The sequence below is a fragment of the Carassius gibelio genome, chromosome B23 (assembly GCF_023724105.1).
Source record: "Carassius gibelio isolate Cgi1373 ecotype wild population from Czech Republic chromosome B23, carGib1.2-hapl.c, whole genome shotgun sequence".
Lineage (NCBI taxonomy): Eukaryota > Metazoa > Chordata > Actinopteri > Cypriniformes > Cyprinidae > Carassius > Carassius gibelio.
The window spans coordinates 24,158,024-24,176,586 of record NC_068418.1 but is presented as its reverse complement, the minus strand read 5'-3'; the positions used below and the strand labels follow the sequence as shown (position 1 = coordinate 24,176,586).

General features: G+C 39.4%; 1 protein-coding gene across 3 annotated transcripts; it reads left to right on the top strand.

The window, feature by feature from the left end:
- The first annotated feature begins 327 nt into the window (after positions 1-327).
- LOC128011988 (cytochrome P450 2B19) lies at positions 328-14,855 on the top strand. 3 transcript variants are annotated; one of them, XM_052594833.1, is made up of 10 exons: positions 364-567; positions 703-862; positions 1,895-2,047; positions 3,499-3,659; positions 4,006-4,179; positions 4,387-4,528; positions 5,311-5,320; positions 6,098-6,302; positions 6,375-6,516; positions 6,599-6,933. In XM_052594833.1, the coding sequence occupies exons 1-10, from the start codon at positions 373-375 to the stop codon at positions 6,787-6,789; spliced, it is 1,533 nt and encodes a 510-aa protein (XP_052450793.1). In that variant the 5' UTR covers positions 364-372; the 3' UTR covers positions 6,790-6,933. The 3 variants fall into 3 exon arrangements, with proteins under 3 accessions (XP_052450792.1, XP_052450793.1, XP_052450791.1); XM_052594832.1 differs by lacking the exons at positions 5,311-5,320; positions 6,098-6,302; positions 6,375-6,516; positions 6,599-6,933 and adding exons at positions 13,752-13,939; positions 14,270-14,411; positions 14,493-14,855 and having other exon boundaries at positions 328-567; XM_052594831.1 differs by lacking the exons at positions 364-567; positions 703-862; positions 1,895-2,047; ... (5 more) ...; positions 6,375-6,516; positions 6,599-6,933 and adding exons at positions 9,966-10,477; positions 10,640-10,793; positions 11,041-11,193; ... (4 more) ...; positions 14,270-14,411; positions 14,493-14,855.
- Positions 14,856-18,563: the final 3,708 nt, after the last annotated feature.

Genomic DNA, 18,563 nt, shown 5'->3' with positions numbered 1-18,563 from the left:
GCTGAGATTGTGTCAACAATGCACATTATGGCAGTAGAGATCTTTGAGCTAGTCAGTTATTTACTAAACTTGCACAACTTAGTTCACTGCAGTAAGTGAACATCACTTGGATCCATTTATTCATGGCAGTGCGTTTATAAACGGAAAACGATTGTTGTTGAAGTATTAGATTTTTTTTTTTTTTTTCGTTCTTTTATGTCTTTAATGATTAGAACCTTGAAGCCTTGGCAGTAATAACCAGCATAACTATACAAAAACATTAAATGTCACTTTAAACTCTCATCCCCACTGTCTCCTCCCCCCTTGCTCAGTGTTTATAAAGCTCGTGGTTACCTGTTGCCTTTGTGTTTGTCTTGGAATTAATCTGTCATCATGTGGATGACTTTCATGAAGTTAGATCTGGCTTCTGTATGCCTGGCAGTCTTTCTAGGTTTGATCTTTATGGTTCTGTTTGAGATCTTTAGGATTAATTCCTGCAGAGCTCAATCTCCACCTGGTCCCAGACCGCTGCCTTTTGTGGGAACCGTACCATATTTTTTAAAGAACCCAATGGAGTTTGTAAGCTCGGTGAGTGTTTGCCTTGAGTATAGGTGTCTTATGTCCACCTTACTCTGTAAAATGCACATGTTGACAATTCACAGGTGAGATCGTGTTTAAGCCACTTTAGTTGTTCTGAAGTGCTATGAAATCTTTTCTAAACAGTTATGTCAGTATGGAGAGATGGCAACTATCTATGTCGGAAGAAAGTCAGCAATATTCCTCAATACAATCGAACTTGCGAAGGAAGCCCTGGTCCAAAATGCTTCATCTTTTTCAGGAAGGCCACCTATTCCACTGCTAATCTGGATCACTGAAGGATATGGTCAGTAATGCATTGTTCTGAAAATGATTTGGTACTGTAGGGTATATTAGTACATCCTAATTTCAATAAACAGAACTGCTTGCGTCTTGCGGAAGAACATCGTAGCCGGAACTACATCTCTCTGTTTATGTCTATGAAGAATCACAAAGGTACTGGGTTACTCCGCCGCGGTACCCCCGAAGCAATCTAAAATAGTCAGAATATAAACACTTATTATAGGTGCACCCTAGTGATTCAGGACAAGTTATAAACACGGTTTGGAAAATGAATTCATGGTGTACTCGCTTATTATATACATTTTTCTACATTTTGAACACAAACAAAGTTACGGACCGCAGCTCTGATTGGTTGATTTCTTACCGGGAGCGATGGAGTTTCTGCAAATGGCAATAGGACACTGGGAGGAGCCAGAGGAGCTTGATTTTTACACAGATTATCTGTCTCATATTCTACTGTCAGGACATAATGACAGGTTTAACAAATATGCAAAAATATATTTTACAAAAGTTACCTACTGCAGCTTTAATGCATAGTTTTTCCTTCTGGAGCATCAGTTAGCATTTGAACCTTCTGTAATAGCTGCATATGAGTCCATCAGTTATTCTCAGTGTGAAAAGATGCATCTCAAAATCATACAGTCATTGTTGTGTAACGGAGGCCAGCGGTTACACAACTGCTGCTGCCCCCCCCCCCCCCCCCCCCCGCGTGTCCGTCTGCTACGCCACTGTGCTGGAACTAAAACCAGCTTCTTGCATGGATTTTTTTTTATTATCTGGTTGAAGATGGTCTTGATCACTTGAGCAAACACTTGAGTTGGGATCTTGATGTCTTCTATACCACATAAATGTGGTTTTGGTCTGGATTTAGCCTGAAGCAGTAGCTATACTGCAACTCTAAATCCAAGATTCTTTCAACTTGGTAGACCTGGGTAATCACGATGTTTAGGGCTATGCATCCATTTAAGTTGTCTTTGTTCAGTTAATTGTGTATATCCTGTTAACTCTCTCTGAAGGTCTGTTCTCTCATATTAAGGTATTGTAATGGCCACATTTGGTCACTCCTGGAGGCAACAGAGACGCTTTGCTCTGCACACACTCAGGAACTTTGGACTGGGCAAAAAGTCTGTGGAGGAACGTGTGACAGAGGAAAGCAGTTACCTGGTTCCCGAAATGCTCAGATTAGAAGGTGAAGAATTTAATCTCTGTTTTCATTGCTCAGAGGTGCTGTAGACTCTCAATCATGTGCCACATCATCCTGTTGAGTCAGAGTTAGAAACAAGCTTCAAACATGCTGCTTCACACAAACATGTGGATGTAATGATTGGACAAAACATTTCAAGTACATTTATTTATTCTGAGGTGGGTAGAGTATCCAAAACTGTATTCTTATGTGTATTTTTTTTGTAACTCAAGCACAATGTTTTATAACTATTTAATTCAATGTATCCATGTTAGGTCAAATTTAGCCTGATCAGACACAATACTATAGACTGTTACCAAGCTAATATTTTCAACATCAGCGAATCCATCTTTACACTGCAAAGGTGTTAAAGAAACTGCACCTTACATGGTATATGTTTATTTACACAGACTGTAATCAGATAATGCATACAGTGCCTCCAGACCTATTACGATCGGATTAGTAGTGTCCATGTAAACGCAGCTAGTGACTGCTCCTACAAGAGCCTTTATCTGTATTCACCACTGCTGCAGCAGTGCTTGATCCCACAGGAGCCTCTGGCTGTCTCTTCTGTGGCCACAGCAGTGCTACTACTACAAACGATGTCCACCATGCCATCAGCCCTTAGGCCTGCAAGGTTTGGGGGTTATCAAGCCCCACTTTGGCTGTGTGTCCCATGCTAATCGCATCTTTGGAGGGGAGTGGTCTGTGTTCAGGCAAATGCCGAGCTTGAAGCCCTCTCCCCGGAGAGCACAACAAATACACATACTATTCCTCTAGCTTTATTATCTGCAAGGGGGAATGTCATTGCTTTTTTTCTTGCTTTTTACACATAACACAATCAATAGTTTACACTGGTCATTTCAGTAGCATGAAAAATAAACTTTTTTTTTTCAACCTAGGAATAGGATTATATAAAGAAAGCATGCAAAGAATACTGAAGTGATTATACTTCAGAATACTGAACTTAAGTCTAATAAAAGTTATGCACCTTCATAAAAACTCCATATATTCTCTTAAGCCTTCTACACTGCAAAATCAGTGCTTGCATCTTTTTTTTCATTTTGTTGTTTTTAAGAGAATATGTGCGCATTTGACCAACTTGAATCAATCAAAATGCCTCTGATTGGATAGTGCTTTTATAAGCTCAACAGAAACTGCATGCAAAACTAAATCTGATGTGATGTAAGCAAATTTGCTGTAAATTAATTGTCAGTCGACACATCATGACATATCATGACAGTCCTAATTGTAGTAAGGAAATGTAGTTTGTTACTACCCACCTCTGTATGTATTATTGTTGCACAGTATTAAGATTAGCTTCAAATGACATTGAGCAAAAAAAAAATGTATAAAAAAAAAATTGTCCATTTAGATTCATTTACTTGTCAATATTCTCTTTAAAGTATTCAGACGGTGCTTGCAAGTAACTAACATATGTTTTTTTTTTGTTGAAGGCAAGCCATTCGACCCCCAACATGCCATACAGAATGCCGTATCCAACATTATCTGTTCCATTGTGTTTGGGGATCGTTTCGACTATGATAACAAGCGCTTCGCATACCTTCTGGAAATTGTGAAGGAGAACATTATTCAGTCGGGGTCACTTACTGGACAGGTATGAACAAGTACCAAATATGTTTCTAGCTTACGACTATCCCAGTTTCCAACTGGATTTAGGAGGTCAGCCTTGTGCATCGTCTGCTTTCCTATAGGTTGTCAACAAATTCTATTAATTTGGTCCAGTCCTGCTCCTGGAGTTCCGCCTTCCTAAAGAGTTCCTAAAGAGTATAACTCAAACTCACTTGAAAAGGCTAGTGTCTTCATTATTATAAGAAACTAGGCAGGTGTTTTGGAGCTGGTTGAAGCTAAACTCTGCAAGAAGGTCGAAATCCAGAAGCAGAACTGGAGACTACTGCAGTTGATGCAGCATTGTAGTTATATGTAGCCATTTTCTTTTCCAGGTGTTTGACCTGCTTCCCATCATCAAACATTTTCCAGGGCCACACCAGAAAATTTACCAGAACGCAGAGGAGTTGAAAGTTTTCATCAAGGAAGCAGTCAAAACACACAGAGAAACTCTGGATCCCGACAGTCCACGGGACTTTATTGATGCCTACCTGCTAGAGATTGAGAAAGTGAGATCATCATGACCAATATTATCCACTCTTTGATGGTGGATAGTGGGAGCTTAATTCCTGGAGTGTTTGGGTCATAACCCCGAGTGGTTGACAGAAATTTTGTTGCAAGACCAACAATATTCCAGGGGTGAATTCACAGAGAGCTGCTAAGGAACTAGATATGCTTGGTTAAACTGAAATGCTTTTTTTTTTTTCTTGGAGCAGCAAAAGTCCAACGAGGACTCCACATTTCATGAGGATAACATGGTTATGTCAGTATCTGACCTTTTCCTGGCTGGAACCGACACCACATCGACCACCATCAGATGGGGGCTCATCTTCTTGACTCAAAAACCAGATGTACAAGGTACTAATAAGCCTTAAGACTTTCAGCATTCTTTATCTTAAACAGTAGAACATCATACTAAGAAAAATGCTAATTTGATTGAATTAATGCATAAACTGATAATGTATATCATGGTTTAGTCTCACCTTAGTGAGAGTTGTCTACTATCGAAGCTTTGTGTAAGAACTAAAGGCTGACATTTTTGGGGGGAATCCCGCAGGTCACAGGAATCAGAAAGAGGGTGGGACTTGGAATAGTAATAACACTGTGATACCCAACTTTATGCACAAATATACCTTTTATATAAATAAACCATAAACTTTATTTTAATTTCAAACTCAATTCTAGTTGCCCTGTCTCTTTATGCTCTCCTCCTGTTTGCTTTGGTGTGGCTGGTTAAGTGAATGATGTACACAGTCCATGACTGACTTATCGTTAACGGCATGTCTATGTGGTACATTGGGCAGGACATGATAAAAAGCACACCTATCATCCATCGACCTCAGATATAGTTTTTCATCTGAAAGATGTATGTAGGAAAAACTTCATATGGCCACTCAATCTAATGTTATCCAACAGAAATGTGTGCTATTGAAGTGTGTGTGGAAGCTTAGCAGCGCGCTCACAGCAGGACAGATAAGAGGCACCAGTTGCTGTAAAGATACTCTGTAATTGTTGGTCATACAGTTCATCTTTTGAATATTTAAAGACTACGTTTATTTGTGTTCACTCACAATGAAAACAAAATGTTGAGCTTTTGTAAAATAATTCAAGCAAACAGGATGCACATGAAATTGAGCGAGAAAAGTGCCAGTGTGAAAGTGCCAAATCTAGTGACCAGGGACCAATCGCAGGAACACTTTACCCCTTTATTTGCCAGAATGGCAGTGTGAAAGGGGCTTATTAAGAACAGACCAAATTGTATCCTTTATTCACTAAAAATCCCCTTCTCCACTGCTCTTTAATCTCATATTCATGTAACTATTGATTTTAAGATGCACAACCAATGACATTTGGTCTTGACATCAAACCTGGAATGACATGTCTTGAATATTTCCATTTGCATATATTAACAGATGGCAGTTAATGGCTGTCCCTTACGAAAAATAACCATGGTTTTATTATAGTAAAAACTGTAGTAACCCATGTTTTTTTGGCGTATTGACTGCCATTTGTAAAACCACAGATTTACTACAAATACCATGGTTAAACTATGGTTAATATAGCAAAACCATAGTTAATTTGTGGTTACCATGGTTTAACTACAGTAACCATGGTTTTTTGGTTTTATTTGTAGTAAAACCATGGTTAATTTTCTTAAGGGGTCCTGTTGGTCTTTTAATAGTCTGAAGAATTCTGTACTATAACTGTGGGATATTCTGTGCACAGTTAGATGGTTGGATTTTAGCCGGCTTAATTCTTCGGTTATTACTATTTTGTACAATAATATTCCCATTTCATTCCTTGCAACTACTGTTATGTAAATGCAATCTGTGAATGCAGGCAGCGTTTTCAACTTATCAGGATGTCAACCTTTCAGTGGCTTACTTACATTAGCATTTTAGCATTGGAAAAACATTTACTCATCAGCTTTTTGTTCTTTACATTTTTATTTTTTGAGGAGATTGTTCGGGTGCTGGGTTACGACCGTTTGCCCAGCATGGATGACTGTGACAAACTACCGTACACATACGTCACTGTTCACGAGATTCAACGCTATGGCAACATCGTACCCTTTGGCGTTTTTCATGAAACAACTCAGCACACAAAACTACGAGGATATGACATTCCCAAGGTAATGAATGGACCACAGCTGTGTTGTGATTCTTGATTGAAATAGTTTTTCTAACACATGTTGTCTTTTTAGGGCACCATGGTATTTACCAACTTAACAGCAATTTTAACTGATAAGGAGCACTGGAAGTACCCAGACACCTTTAACCCAGATAATTTCTTAGATGATAATGGACATTTCTTCAAACCAGAGTCTTTCCTCCCTTTCTCCTTGGGTGAGTCACCTGTGACTATAATTTCTTTAGACAAAAACCAAAAACTGCATTTATATGATTGTGTTTTGTCTCCATTTATCAGGTCCGAGGGTCTGTCTTGGTGAGACCCTAGCTAAGACAGAGCTCTTCCTCTTCGTCACTTCTCTCTTACAGCGGATTCGTTTCTCCTGGCCACCTGATGCGAAGTGGCCAGACATGAATGGGATTGTCAGTGTGGTCCGCTCTCCTGAGCCATTCAACATCATCTGCCACAGCAGAGGATCCACAGAGTGACCAACAGTACACTTTCCAACTTCTACACAAGTTTCACTAGCTGTTTTAACCCAACTCATTGGTAATAGTTTTTTTCTGCCCAAAGAAATTATATTTTAGTTCAATAGTTATAGTTTTGAAAAATTTACACATGCTGTACTCATTGTCAAATAAAAAACTGACCTCCCAATAAATTACTTCAGAAATGTAATACCACTGCAACAGTGTAAAGATTTTTTTCTCTTATGATGTAATAGGTATTATTACAGACAGGCCTGTACTGGTCTAAACTAGATGTATATCTTGTCGGTATGGTTCATACTCACGTGGAGCCGCAACACGCCCTGTTCATCTGAATATTTGAAATTGTAAAACTGGTTGAGTTGATGCATTATGTACATAATTGGATGCATTTCATGTATATACATGAAAATCAATTAAGTTGACAAAACACACAATGCTTTAAAATCTCATTTTCAGTATATTTTTGGGAGAATACATAATAAAGTGTAGTATCAAGTCTTATTAAAAATGAAAAGGTTAAAAGTTCTTGTGAACATTTCTTTTAAAACATTTTAAGCAGAACAGTTAAAATGTGTAAAAATTATTATACCAGTTCATAATCATATAAATACCACATAAGACTAAGAAGAACAATCCCTGAGTTGCCTAATCACAGTTGATACAACGTCCTCAATTTTACAATGATTTCCTGATGTATGTGAGCACTCATAGTAAAAAAAGAATTAAAAATGTCTTCAAAAGGTCTTCAAAAATGTAAACGCAATGTATTTAAAAATTTCTATAATGTATTTTAAGAATACACTGCTCTTATTTCTTGATTGAATTCTGCTCCCATTGAAAAAATGCTGTGATTATATAAAAAAAAAAATCCAACTGTGTCTGTGTTCACAGTTTAGTGGAAAATAAATGTTTACATTTGGAGTATCAGCTTTGGTCACCACTGCAGTTTGACTGCAAAGCATTGTGGGATACGTGATCTCTAAACAATGGCTATCCTTCAGAATCTTCCCATCCTATCGATTAGTGGCAGGAGGGAGAAGGAATGTCTGGACACCGAGTCCTTTTAGTGTGACCACATCAGGCATGGATGCTAAGAGCTGGCGGACAGAAGCATAGTTGTCCAGCACCACAGAGTCTAGGAGAAGCGGGCAGGACCTGCGTGCTTTGCTCAAAGTGACACCGTTAGGATACTGGACCATCAGACCCCGAAGTGCGTTCTTCAGCTTCATCAGGTCAGTGCTTGGTTCTGAGAATGGATGGATGAATAGATAGATAATAAAATATTGTTACTTCAAACGCAGCATATAATGCAGGACTACAGTAAACTATAACATGTATAATAACACTGGCAATTTTCAAATAATAGTGGTTATACTTGGATCTGAACTATATTACAAAATAATAATAATGAAGTGGTGACTAGATCATATTACTAGTAATCAAATGACATTTACAAGATTCCCCTACTAAAACAAGCAGGTTGGCTGGACAACTTTGATTTAATCTGGTTGTAGCTAGATTAAACAGGTCAAGCTGGTCTTTAGCTGTTTGGTTTCCAGCCTCACCAGCTAAAGTAGTTGAAAACCATCTAAAGCAAGCCTGCTAAACCAGCTATGACTAGGCTGGAAAAACCTGCCAACTATAGCTTAAGATGTACTCTAAAGAACTTCTAAAGAAGAACTTTGTAAAATATAACGTTAGCTTTAATAGTACATGTTCCCAAAGAAACATGGTAGTAAAACGGCATTGTGTTATTGCCAATTGGTTTGATCCGTGAACTGTTCACTGTAAAACTGTACTGTAATTCTCTATGGCTAAAACTATGAAGGGCTGACATGTACTCACGAGTATCGGATGATGGTGGAGCTCCTCTCGCGAGCACAGCACTGTACAGCTTCGCTGATCCTCCGCTTCCATTCTGTGTCATCTTTCACGAGCCTGAAGTGGCTAATTTTCTTGATTGTTACAGCGAATTCTGTTAATGTTAAGTTTTAAAAGTCGCCTGTTTTATAATGCATTCGTAGTAATCGAACTGATAAAATATAAACGCACTCTTCTACTTTGCATGAAGTTGTTTACTACATCTGGCATTTAAACCCTATCGAAACTAACCTATACTCGACTCGTTTAATCTGAATCTTTTGTTGAATCGACTCTTTCGAACTTCAGAGAACCGTTTGGTTCAGCTATTCAACATGTAGCTACTATAGGGTTTGAATTACATTTATCAGCGGATTTACGAGTTTGTTGCCATCACCACATACGAAAAGCACAACGTAGCCTACAAGAAATTTAATCCGATATATGATAAATTGTAGGCCTATTCGTTACTGCCAAACAGAATTTTAGCATATCGTTCCTTTATTTTACACCCGTCATAAAAGTGTATACGTAAGTCAGTAGTTTAGAAACTGCATTTGTAAGGTCTTGCTGTTGTGGTTGTCTGATAACCTGTACGATTCAGTCTGTTTCGCGGTTCGATCGATTCATTAAAAAGAACCGATCGCAAAGAATGATTCGCGAGCCAAACTTTTCGCTTTCGTTTTCGCCTTCGCCTTCGTTTTCGAGGAAGAAGTCCTATATTTTTTTTTTTTAGACAGTCCTTAATTTTTTTTCACGCAGCACCTTTTAGTTTTTCGACACGGAACCATACATCACTTAAGCCGTTATGAATCTAACACGAGACTAGAAATCTTGATTTCCTGTGTTCATTTAGCCTAAAGTTACCTATAATGAAAGAAAAGCAGTTGACGTCGACAGTTCTCTCACGAGGTTAAACAAGCTTCGTTTTTCGACATTCCAGCCATTCACAGATAAAATAGGAATTTACACATTGCATATGGAATGGAAGTTGGAATATGGAAGTTATTGGTTGCATATTTAATAGCCAATTGAACTAGATTATTTTCACATACCATGTAGACTAATTCAGGAAATACCAAAGTACCGTCAAACATAAAATCCACCAAATGTGTAGTCTAAATAAGTTGCCTTAAGTTCATTTCACCATAACTCAATTCTTGTGCTTCACCTTTTTAGTTTTTTTTTAGTTTTTTTTTTTTGTTTGTTTGTTTTTTGTTTAAGACAAATGTAAAGTAGTCAATTTATTAACCACAGCCATTCAGTCTTGCCATGTTTCTTTTTCATCAGTAAACTTGTAGGGAACCATTGTGGACTTTTGAGGAATTTCCTCAGGGAAAAGGAATTTAAATGGGAAGAGGATGTGTGTTCCTTCCTTTGTCAGTTGCTGCAATGCTTAAACCTTCTGCTTTGATTGTTCATCAATTATATAGCCTAGTAGTTCCAGGTTTTTATGCTTAACATGGGCTATTGGGGTTTATGCATTCATCATATCAGTATCAACAACACAACTGAAAGGGTTAACTGCAAATCCAACTCCTGCAATGTCTCCACCCTCTTCCGCTTTTGCTTTTATAAAGCTCACCAGTCTTTGCTGCTCTTGTGTTTGTCTTGGAATGAATCTGTCATCATGTGGACGACTCTGATGAAGTTAGACCTGACCTCTGTTTGCCTAGCTCTGTTTCTGGGCTTGATCTTTATGGTTCTGTTTGAGTTCTTTAGGATTAATTCACGCAGAGGTCAAATTCCTCCTGGTCCCAGACCGCTGCCTTTTGTGGGAGTGTTACCACAGTTGATAAAGAAGCCCATGGAGTTCATAAGATCTGTGAGTCTTTACTGATTTGCTTTGTAGGGGCTTAATATTTAACTCTTACATATTTTGAAAAAAAAAAAAAAAGATGTTTAATTTAAAATACACATGTTCAGAAGATGGTATCACCCTTGTGTTCACAACAGTTTATCAATTTAATTGCTTTGTTATTCTAAGGTGTCACAATATGGAGAGATCTCTACTATCTATATCGGAAGGAAGCCAGTAATAATCCTAAATACAATCCAGGTCACTAAGGAAGCATTGGTTCAGGAAGCTTTTTCTGGAAGACCATCTTTGCCTCTCATTGAATGGATAACTAACGGACTTGGTCAGTAGGCTGACACGTTATTTAGATACTTTGAAATGTCGACTACATAATATTTCATTCTAAAACTCAATTTTTCCTTCAATAGTTTCAATATTTGTTAAATGTTGTTCATGGAAGCATACATGCGAGTAAAGCTCGTTTGCTTTGAAGATTGCATGTGCACTTCTCCAAACCAAATTACCCACCCTTTAAAAATGTGTAGATTATGAATTTAATACTTGATCAGGTTTTGTTCTCTTTTTCATAGGTATTATAATGGTCACGTTTGGTCACTCCTGGAGACAGCAGAGACGCTTTGCTCTGCACACACTCAGGAATTTTGGCCTGGGGAAGAAATCAGTAGAAGATCGTGTGTTAGAGGAAAGCCGTTATCTGATTGCTGAAATGCTTAAAGCAGAAGGTATGAAATATTTATGCTCTATTTGAACTCATTTCACAGTGGTCAAACAGCATCCAAGGACTGTTTCCTAAACATTTGTGACAACAGTGATGTTGATTTTCACATGTATATTTAGCATTTACATTTCTATTTATGTTGGACTCCATATAAAAGCACAGATCTTTTTTCCACCCATAGCCTACTAATGCATGTTTTTTTAGGCAAGCCTATGGACCCACAGCATGACATACAGAATGCGGTTTCTAACATTATCTGTTCAATCGTGTTTGGAGATCGCTTCGACTACGATAACAAACGCTTCTCATACCTTCTGAAAATCTTGAATGAAAACTTCATGCTTGCAGGGTCAGCTGCAGGTCAGGTATGATCAAATTTTTCACGTTTGGTAGAAAATTATTTTATTGATTTATTTGTTACTGGCCACAGCCACCCTGAGTGAAAATAATTATTATCTGAGTGTTAAATTATGTGTCTGCATATTGCATGACGTAAGTCGCTTTGGATAAAAGCGTCTGCTAAATGAATAAATGTACATGTAATAATACATTTGCATGAAGTTGGGCACAGTTTAGTTAAACCTTTAGTTAGATTTTGTATTATTGTTGTTTATTATTATTATCATTATTATGTAATTTTACTTCAGTCATTCCAAAAACATTTGAATCTTATAATAGTTTTCCTACCATAGATTTTCAACTTAGTACCCTTCATCAAGCATTTCCCTGGACCACACCAAAAGGTCATGAAGAACGCCACTGAGTTATTGGGTTTCATCCGGAATGAAGTAAGAGAACACAAAGAAACTCTGGATCCAGACAGCCCTCGAGACTTCATTGATGCCTACCTGCTGGAGATTGAGAAAGTGAGATCACTATTAATGAGAGAAGGGCTCTCATATGCATGCATGTGGAAACTAGCTGTAGCTTCAGTAAACTGATGGATTTGTTTCATCTGGAGCAGCAAACGTCAAATGAGGGCTCCACGTTTCATGAGGAGAACATGGTTATGTCAACAGCTGACCTGTTTCTGGCTGGAACCGACACCACCACCACCACCATCAGATGGGGTCTCCTCTTCTTGATTCAAAACCCAGATGTACAAGGTGCTAAAGCTAAAGATAAGAACACTACAGTCTTGTTCTAGTAGATGCAATTCTTGAAATCTGATCTTTTCAAGTAGTGCAGTCGCATTAAGTGTAAAATTTGTGGGTCTAGTATTTGGTGTAAATTTGTAATAGTCAAAGTGTTCTGCATGACCAACTCAATTAAACCCACAGAGAATGGATTTCACAGGCAAAACTTCGCCAGAACAATTATAAATGTGACTGCATCTTATAATGGAAGTAGTTCAGGAATGTATGAAGAACTGCTTACACAGAAACTATAACTAGCTTTGTGTTGGTCATTGCAGCGAATTCGCGTACCCAACTTTCAATTCAATTCAATTCAATTCAAGTTTATTTGTATAGCGCTTTTTACAAAATAAATCGTTACAAAGCAACTTTACAGAAAATTATGTTTCTACAATATTTAGTAGTAGCTAGTAGTTTGTGCACATTTGACAGGATTTTAGAAGAAATTAAAATAATAATAATAATACAAGACGTAGTCTGCTAGACGATGAACTATCAATATTATTAATTAAGTTATTATATGATTCAGTCACACATTTAGCAATAATTGTTAGTTCTGTTTGTTGATTCAAGGTTAGCATCATCTGAGGTCCTCTGAGGGTCAGCATCATCTCTTCTCAGGTGTTCTGGATCCAGACTGGAGCTTGTTTAAATCCTAGTTATGTAAATCCCGTGGCGAAACATAGAAACAAAATACAGACATCATTAGCATAGCTGCTGATCCAACAAAGTAAAATTAGTTTAACCCAAGCTAATGAATAAAAATGCACCTTTGAACAGATGCAACTACACTCACAATTAAAAAGATACATTATTCGAATGCTTGGCGAAAGAGATGTGTTTTTAATCTAGATTTAAACCGAGAGAGTGTGTCTGAACCCCGAACATTATCAGGAAGGCTATTCCAGAGTTTGGGAGCCAAATGTGAGAAAGCTCTACCTCCTTTAGTGGACTTTGCTATCCTAGGAACTACCAAAAGTCCAGTGTTTTGTGACCTTAGGGAGCGTGATGGGTTGTAGCATGCTAGAAGGCTAGTTAGGTACGCTGGAGCTAAACCATTTAGGGCCTTATAGGTAAGTAATGATAATTTGTAAATTGCCAGCAAGTTCTGCATCTGAAACTTTGTTGCCCTTCTGCGAGATGTCTGTTAAATATCACGAGATCTGGAAAGCATCTGCTGAGTACAAACATCTGACAGATGTCTGTCTGATCTGAAATGTCCTCTTTACATATTAAAGCTGAGCAAAGACTCAAAAAATAAAATAAAATAAATGTCTTGCAGATGTAAATGCAGACTTTAAACAGATGTCTCAATGATGTACGTCTGCTGTTAGGGGACTGGATTTTGCCCACCAAACACCTTAATAATATTCTATTCTGAGTTCAAATGTCGCTATTTAATACTTCCCTTTTTTGCACAACACAGAGCGATGTCATGAGGAGATTGTTCGGGTGCTGGGTTACGATCGTTTGCCCAGCATGGATGACCGTGACAAACTACCGTACACATACGCCACTGTTCACGAGATTCAACGCTGTGCCAACATCGTACCTCTTGGGGTGTTTCATGAAACGACTCAGCACACAAAACTACGAGGATATGACATTCCCAAGGTAATGAATGGAGCATGGATGAATGACTGAAGTTACTTAAGTCATTTTTCACTGTAAAACTTAACATAAAGACTGGCTTTCCATTAGCAATATATTTGTAAAGAACTGTCCATACTGAGTCAGATGTTTTTGATTAATCGTTTGATCCAGACAGTCTGAATCACTCATCACATCACTCAAATTTCATAAGCCTACAGTACACTTGTAAATATTTTACTATGTAAGAAGTGATTCCAGTATGAAACATTGAACTAGATAGAGGGTTAATATGGGTTTAAAGTTATATTTGTGAAAAGTTTAATTCATGTCTGCTGAACTTTCCTCATACAGGGAACTATGATCATGACAAACTTAGAGGCAATTTTCAGTGATAAGAAGCACTGGAAGCATCCGGACGCCTTTAACCCGGAGAATTTCTTGGATGAGAATGGGAACTTCTTCAAACCAGAGTCTTTCATCGCCTTCTCATTGGGTGAGTCAACTGTTTGTAAATGATTAAACATATTTAACCATCAGGAAGATTTACTGTAATGATTTGTGTGTTTATTATCAGGTCCGAGGGTCTGTCTCGGGGAGACTCTGGCAAGGACCGAGCTCTTCTTGTACATCACGTCTCTCCTACAGCGGATTCATTTCTCCTGGCCGCCGGAGCCACAGACCATAGACATGGATGGGGTCATGGGTCTCGTCCGCTATCCTCAGAACTTCAGCATCATCTGCCGCAGCAGAGATACCAAAGCGTGACCATCAGTAACCCCAAAAACAACATACAGACATCATTAGGCCATCATACTTACTGAAGAACAAAGCTGCTGAGACACACAAAAGCATCTTGGCTAATCTAAATCATTGTGTACTGTATATCTGTTATTCAGTTTTCAGATAATTTTGATTAAAGGAACAAAACTATTTTATTTTCAGTTGATACATATTCTAATTACTTTATTATGAATTTTTTTTTTTTTTTTTTTTGTATAGTAAATGCATACATGTATTATTTCTATACTGAAGTGTTTATACTTCAGTTGAAAAACAATGGTTAATCGAACAGTTCTCATTTAGAGAATAAAGGTTTTTAAATCTGCTGGAAATATCTTTTCATTTTTTTCCCACCAATATCAGTGAACATTCAGATGTAAATTTACAGTCAGACTCTGCACAAGAGCAGATTATACAGTAGTTATTATGTCCATGTGGTTAAAGTCGTAAAGCTGGTTGAGTTACGGGATCATGTTTCTCAAATGGACATGTTGTGACGTGCTGCATGGTCATCGTCCACAGGCAGAGCACATGCTATGGGTAATCTTGTTAAATCTTTAGCCTAATATAAAAATGTTGATTTATCTTAATCATACAGCCCTACTTAATAAACAGAGCAAACAGTGCATATTTCTCTCCTGATTCAGGCGGATTACTTTTTCATTATAGAGAAAGCAATATTGTGTATAGAGGACTACTTTTTTTAGCCTGAAGCAACATTAAAAACATCTTAATGATAAATGTATTTATTATAAACACACAGCTTTTAACTTGACAAGATGTTAGTTGATGGACTTGATGGTGTGGATTACTTGTCTATTATTATGTTTTCATCATTTTACAACTGTAACGACTTTGTACGACTGTAACGACTGGGTGAAGGAGGGGCAGGAAGCAAGTGCGAGGTTAATGATATTTAATGAGAATAATGAGACCCACACTCATCTGACGTGTTGAACAGGTTCCTGGAGAGATGAAGAAAAAAATCAGTATGTCATCCAGGTAAACATATATAAACTGACCTATAATAATCATTAATGAGTGCTTGGAAAACCACTTGCGAGTTGGAGAGCCCGAACGGCATCACCAAATATTCAAAGTGCCCTCTAGGGGTGTTAAAGGTGGTTTTCCATTCATCCCCCTTCCTGATGCGGACCAAATGATAAGCTTTACGTAAATCCAATTTTGTGAATATGGATGCTCCCTGTAACCTCTCGAAGGCTGAAGACATCAACGGTAAAGGATAGGTGTTCTTTATATGTATATGTATATATTTATATGTATATATTTTTATGATGTTGTTCAGCTCTCGGTAGTCCATACAAGGTCACATAGAACCATTCTTCTTACCCACAAAAAAGAATCCCGCCCCCGCTGGAGAAGAGGAAGGGCGGATGAACCTCGATGCCAATGAATCAGAAATGTATTTCTCCATGGCCTCCCTCTCCGGAATAGAAAGAGAGTAAAGTTTGCCTTTAGGCGGAGACTTACCTGGCACTAAATCTATCGCACAGTCGTAGGGACGATGCGGAGGAAGAGAAGCAGCACGGGACTTACTGAACATCTCCTTCAGGTCCAAGTATTCTGCGGGCACATTTGATAACACCATGTTCTCTTTCTGAAAGACAGAAAAAGGAACCACACAAGCAGAAACCAGACAAGACTCCACAATGTGGCAGTGTTGGAACCCCAATCCACTCGTGGATTATGTTTGATTAACCAGGGGTGACCCAAAACAATGGGAGCTACAGGGGAGTCCATGAGGATATGGTTTCACTGTGGTTGCCTGAGGTGAGCAGAGTGATGGGTTCAGTGTAGTGGGTGACGTGTGGCAGTTCCTGGCCATTGAGTGCGGTGACATGGATGGGATGAAACAAAGGAAGGACTGGAAGGTTCAGGTAACGTGCAAGGAGAGAGTCAATGAAATTACCTTCGGCCCCAGAGTCCAGAAGAGCGTGACAGTCGTGAGTGTGGTTCTCCCACCGCAGTTTCACCAGAAGGAGAGTTGATGATGTGGTTGAGGACTTCCCGGCGGAGATCCCACCCGATAGTAGCCTCAAACTTACTACCTGGTGGGATCTTTTTACCTGACAGGAATGGATGGAATGCTCCGAGCCACCGCAATATAAGCATAGTCCTTATGACCTCTGCCACTCTCTCTCCCTCAGGGAAAGCCGAGCTCTACCCATCTACATGGGTTCGTGATCGTAGAAGGGACCGGCCATGTTCTCTCGACTCGAGCAGTCCTTTTCCGGAGAGACATAATGGCGTGTAGGACTGACTTGTTTACCCAGGTGGTTAATCCGAGCGTCCACCCGGAGTGCCAGGACGATTAGGCCGTTGAGCGTTGGGGGCAGCTCGAGGAGGTAGATTTCCTTCTGAACATGGTCGGCCAGCCCATGCCGGAATCGATCCCACTGCACCGCCTCGTTCTACTGGCACGCGGCCGCCAGGGTGCGGAACTGAATGGAATAGTCCGCCACTGATTTTTCTTGTTTAAGGTCCGAGAGCTGGTGAGCGGCCTCCCTGCCGACTGGGGCTTGATCGAAGACACGTTTCATCTCTTCGGAGCGGGAGTGGAAAGAGGCACAACACGGATGTTGATTCTCCCACACCGCCGTCCCCCATAAGGCGGCGGGGAGTCATAATCACTACAGTTATTGTGGATCTTCTCCGAGCAGTATCTCTGTATGGAGAATTGTCTTCTCTGTATTTTGGAAGGTAACCAATGATAGTCCTGAATACAATCCAGGTCACTAAGGAAGCATTGGATCAGGAAACTTTTTCTGGAAGACCATGTCTCTTATAGACTGGCTAAACAAAGGACTTGGTCAGACACATGTTTTTTAAATTTTTGAAATGTGGACTTTAGACTGTTTCATCCTATATTTAGGGTGTACTCACACTAGGCACGGTTGCCATGAACCGGGCCCGAGTACGATTGTCCCCCCTCCCCACTCCCCCTCTGGCCTGCACTCACATATAGGGTTTCAGCATTCGTGCCTGAGCACGCTTACGTCATTATGGTGCGACGGTTTCGGGATAAACAGGAAGAGCGGCGCTCTCTGAACACAATGGAGTGCATCGCTCTGTTTTCTTTGTGGATAATTTTGTGTTGTTTGGTCCACAGCCTGTTGTTAAACAGATGTGTCGCCTTAGTGGCGCGAAATTTTTCACGTAGTAATCGTGCTGCTCGTATGAGGATGTTTGCAAGGTACCAGCTGAAGTGCAGCAAGGACTTTGCAGTTTTTAGTTTTTATGCATTTTGCACCTCTGCCGTAGACCAAATCGACCCTTTCCCTGCCATGTTGGTTTTGGAGAGTCGCAAAACCGTGATGCAAAGCGTCCTTTTCCGTGCTCCGACACGGTTAGCGCTCACACTGCATGCGAACCGCGCCCGAGTCCAACTGAACCGTGCCCTGGCCCACCTCTTCCAAGCGGGCCAGGGCCGGCCAATCGAGCCGCGCCCGGGCACGATTCGGAGCACTCACACTAGTCAAACGAACCGCGCTTTGGTGGTCAAACCCACCCGGGCACGGTTCAAACTGGCAGTGTGAGTACACCCTTAAAGTACACTTTTACAGTTAAAGGTTCCAAAAGGAGGTTTTCACAGTAGATGTCAATAAAAACCTTTACTTTTAACAGTGTATGGTCATTATTGAGAGCCAAACTACACTATGTAGCTTTGCTTCAAAAATGTGTATGAATTCAGTACTAAACCAAATTTTCAGTGAAAGTAGCTGAAGGCAGGTTGATTTGTTCACGAAAAGTTTCTAAGTGATGTCATTGGATGGTGACATCATTACGTAACCATGACGCAAAATTGCATTACTGAAATTTCCATAAAAATAGGGTGAAATGGGTT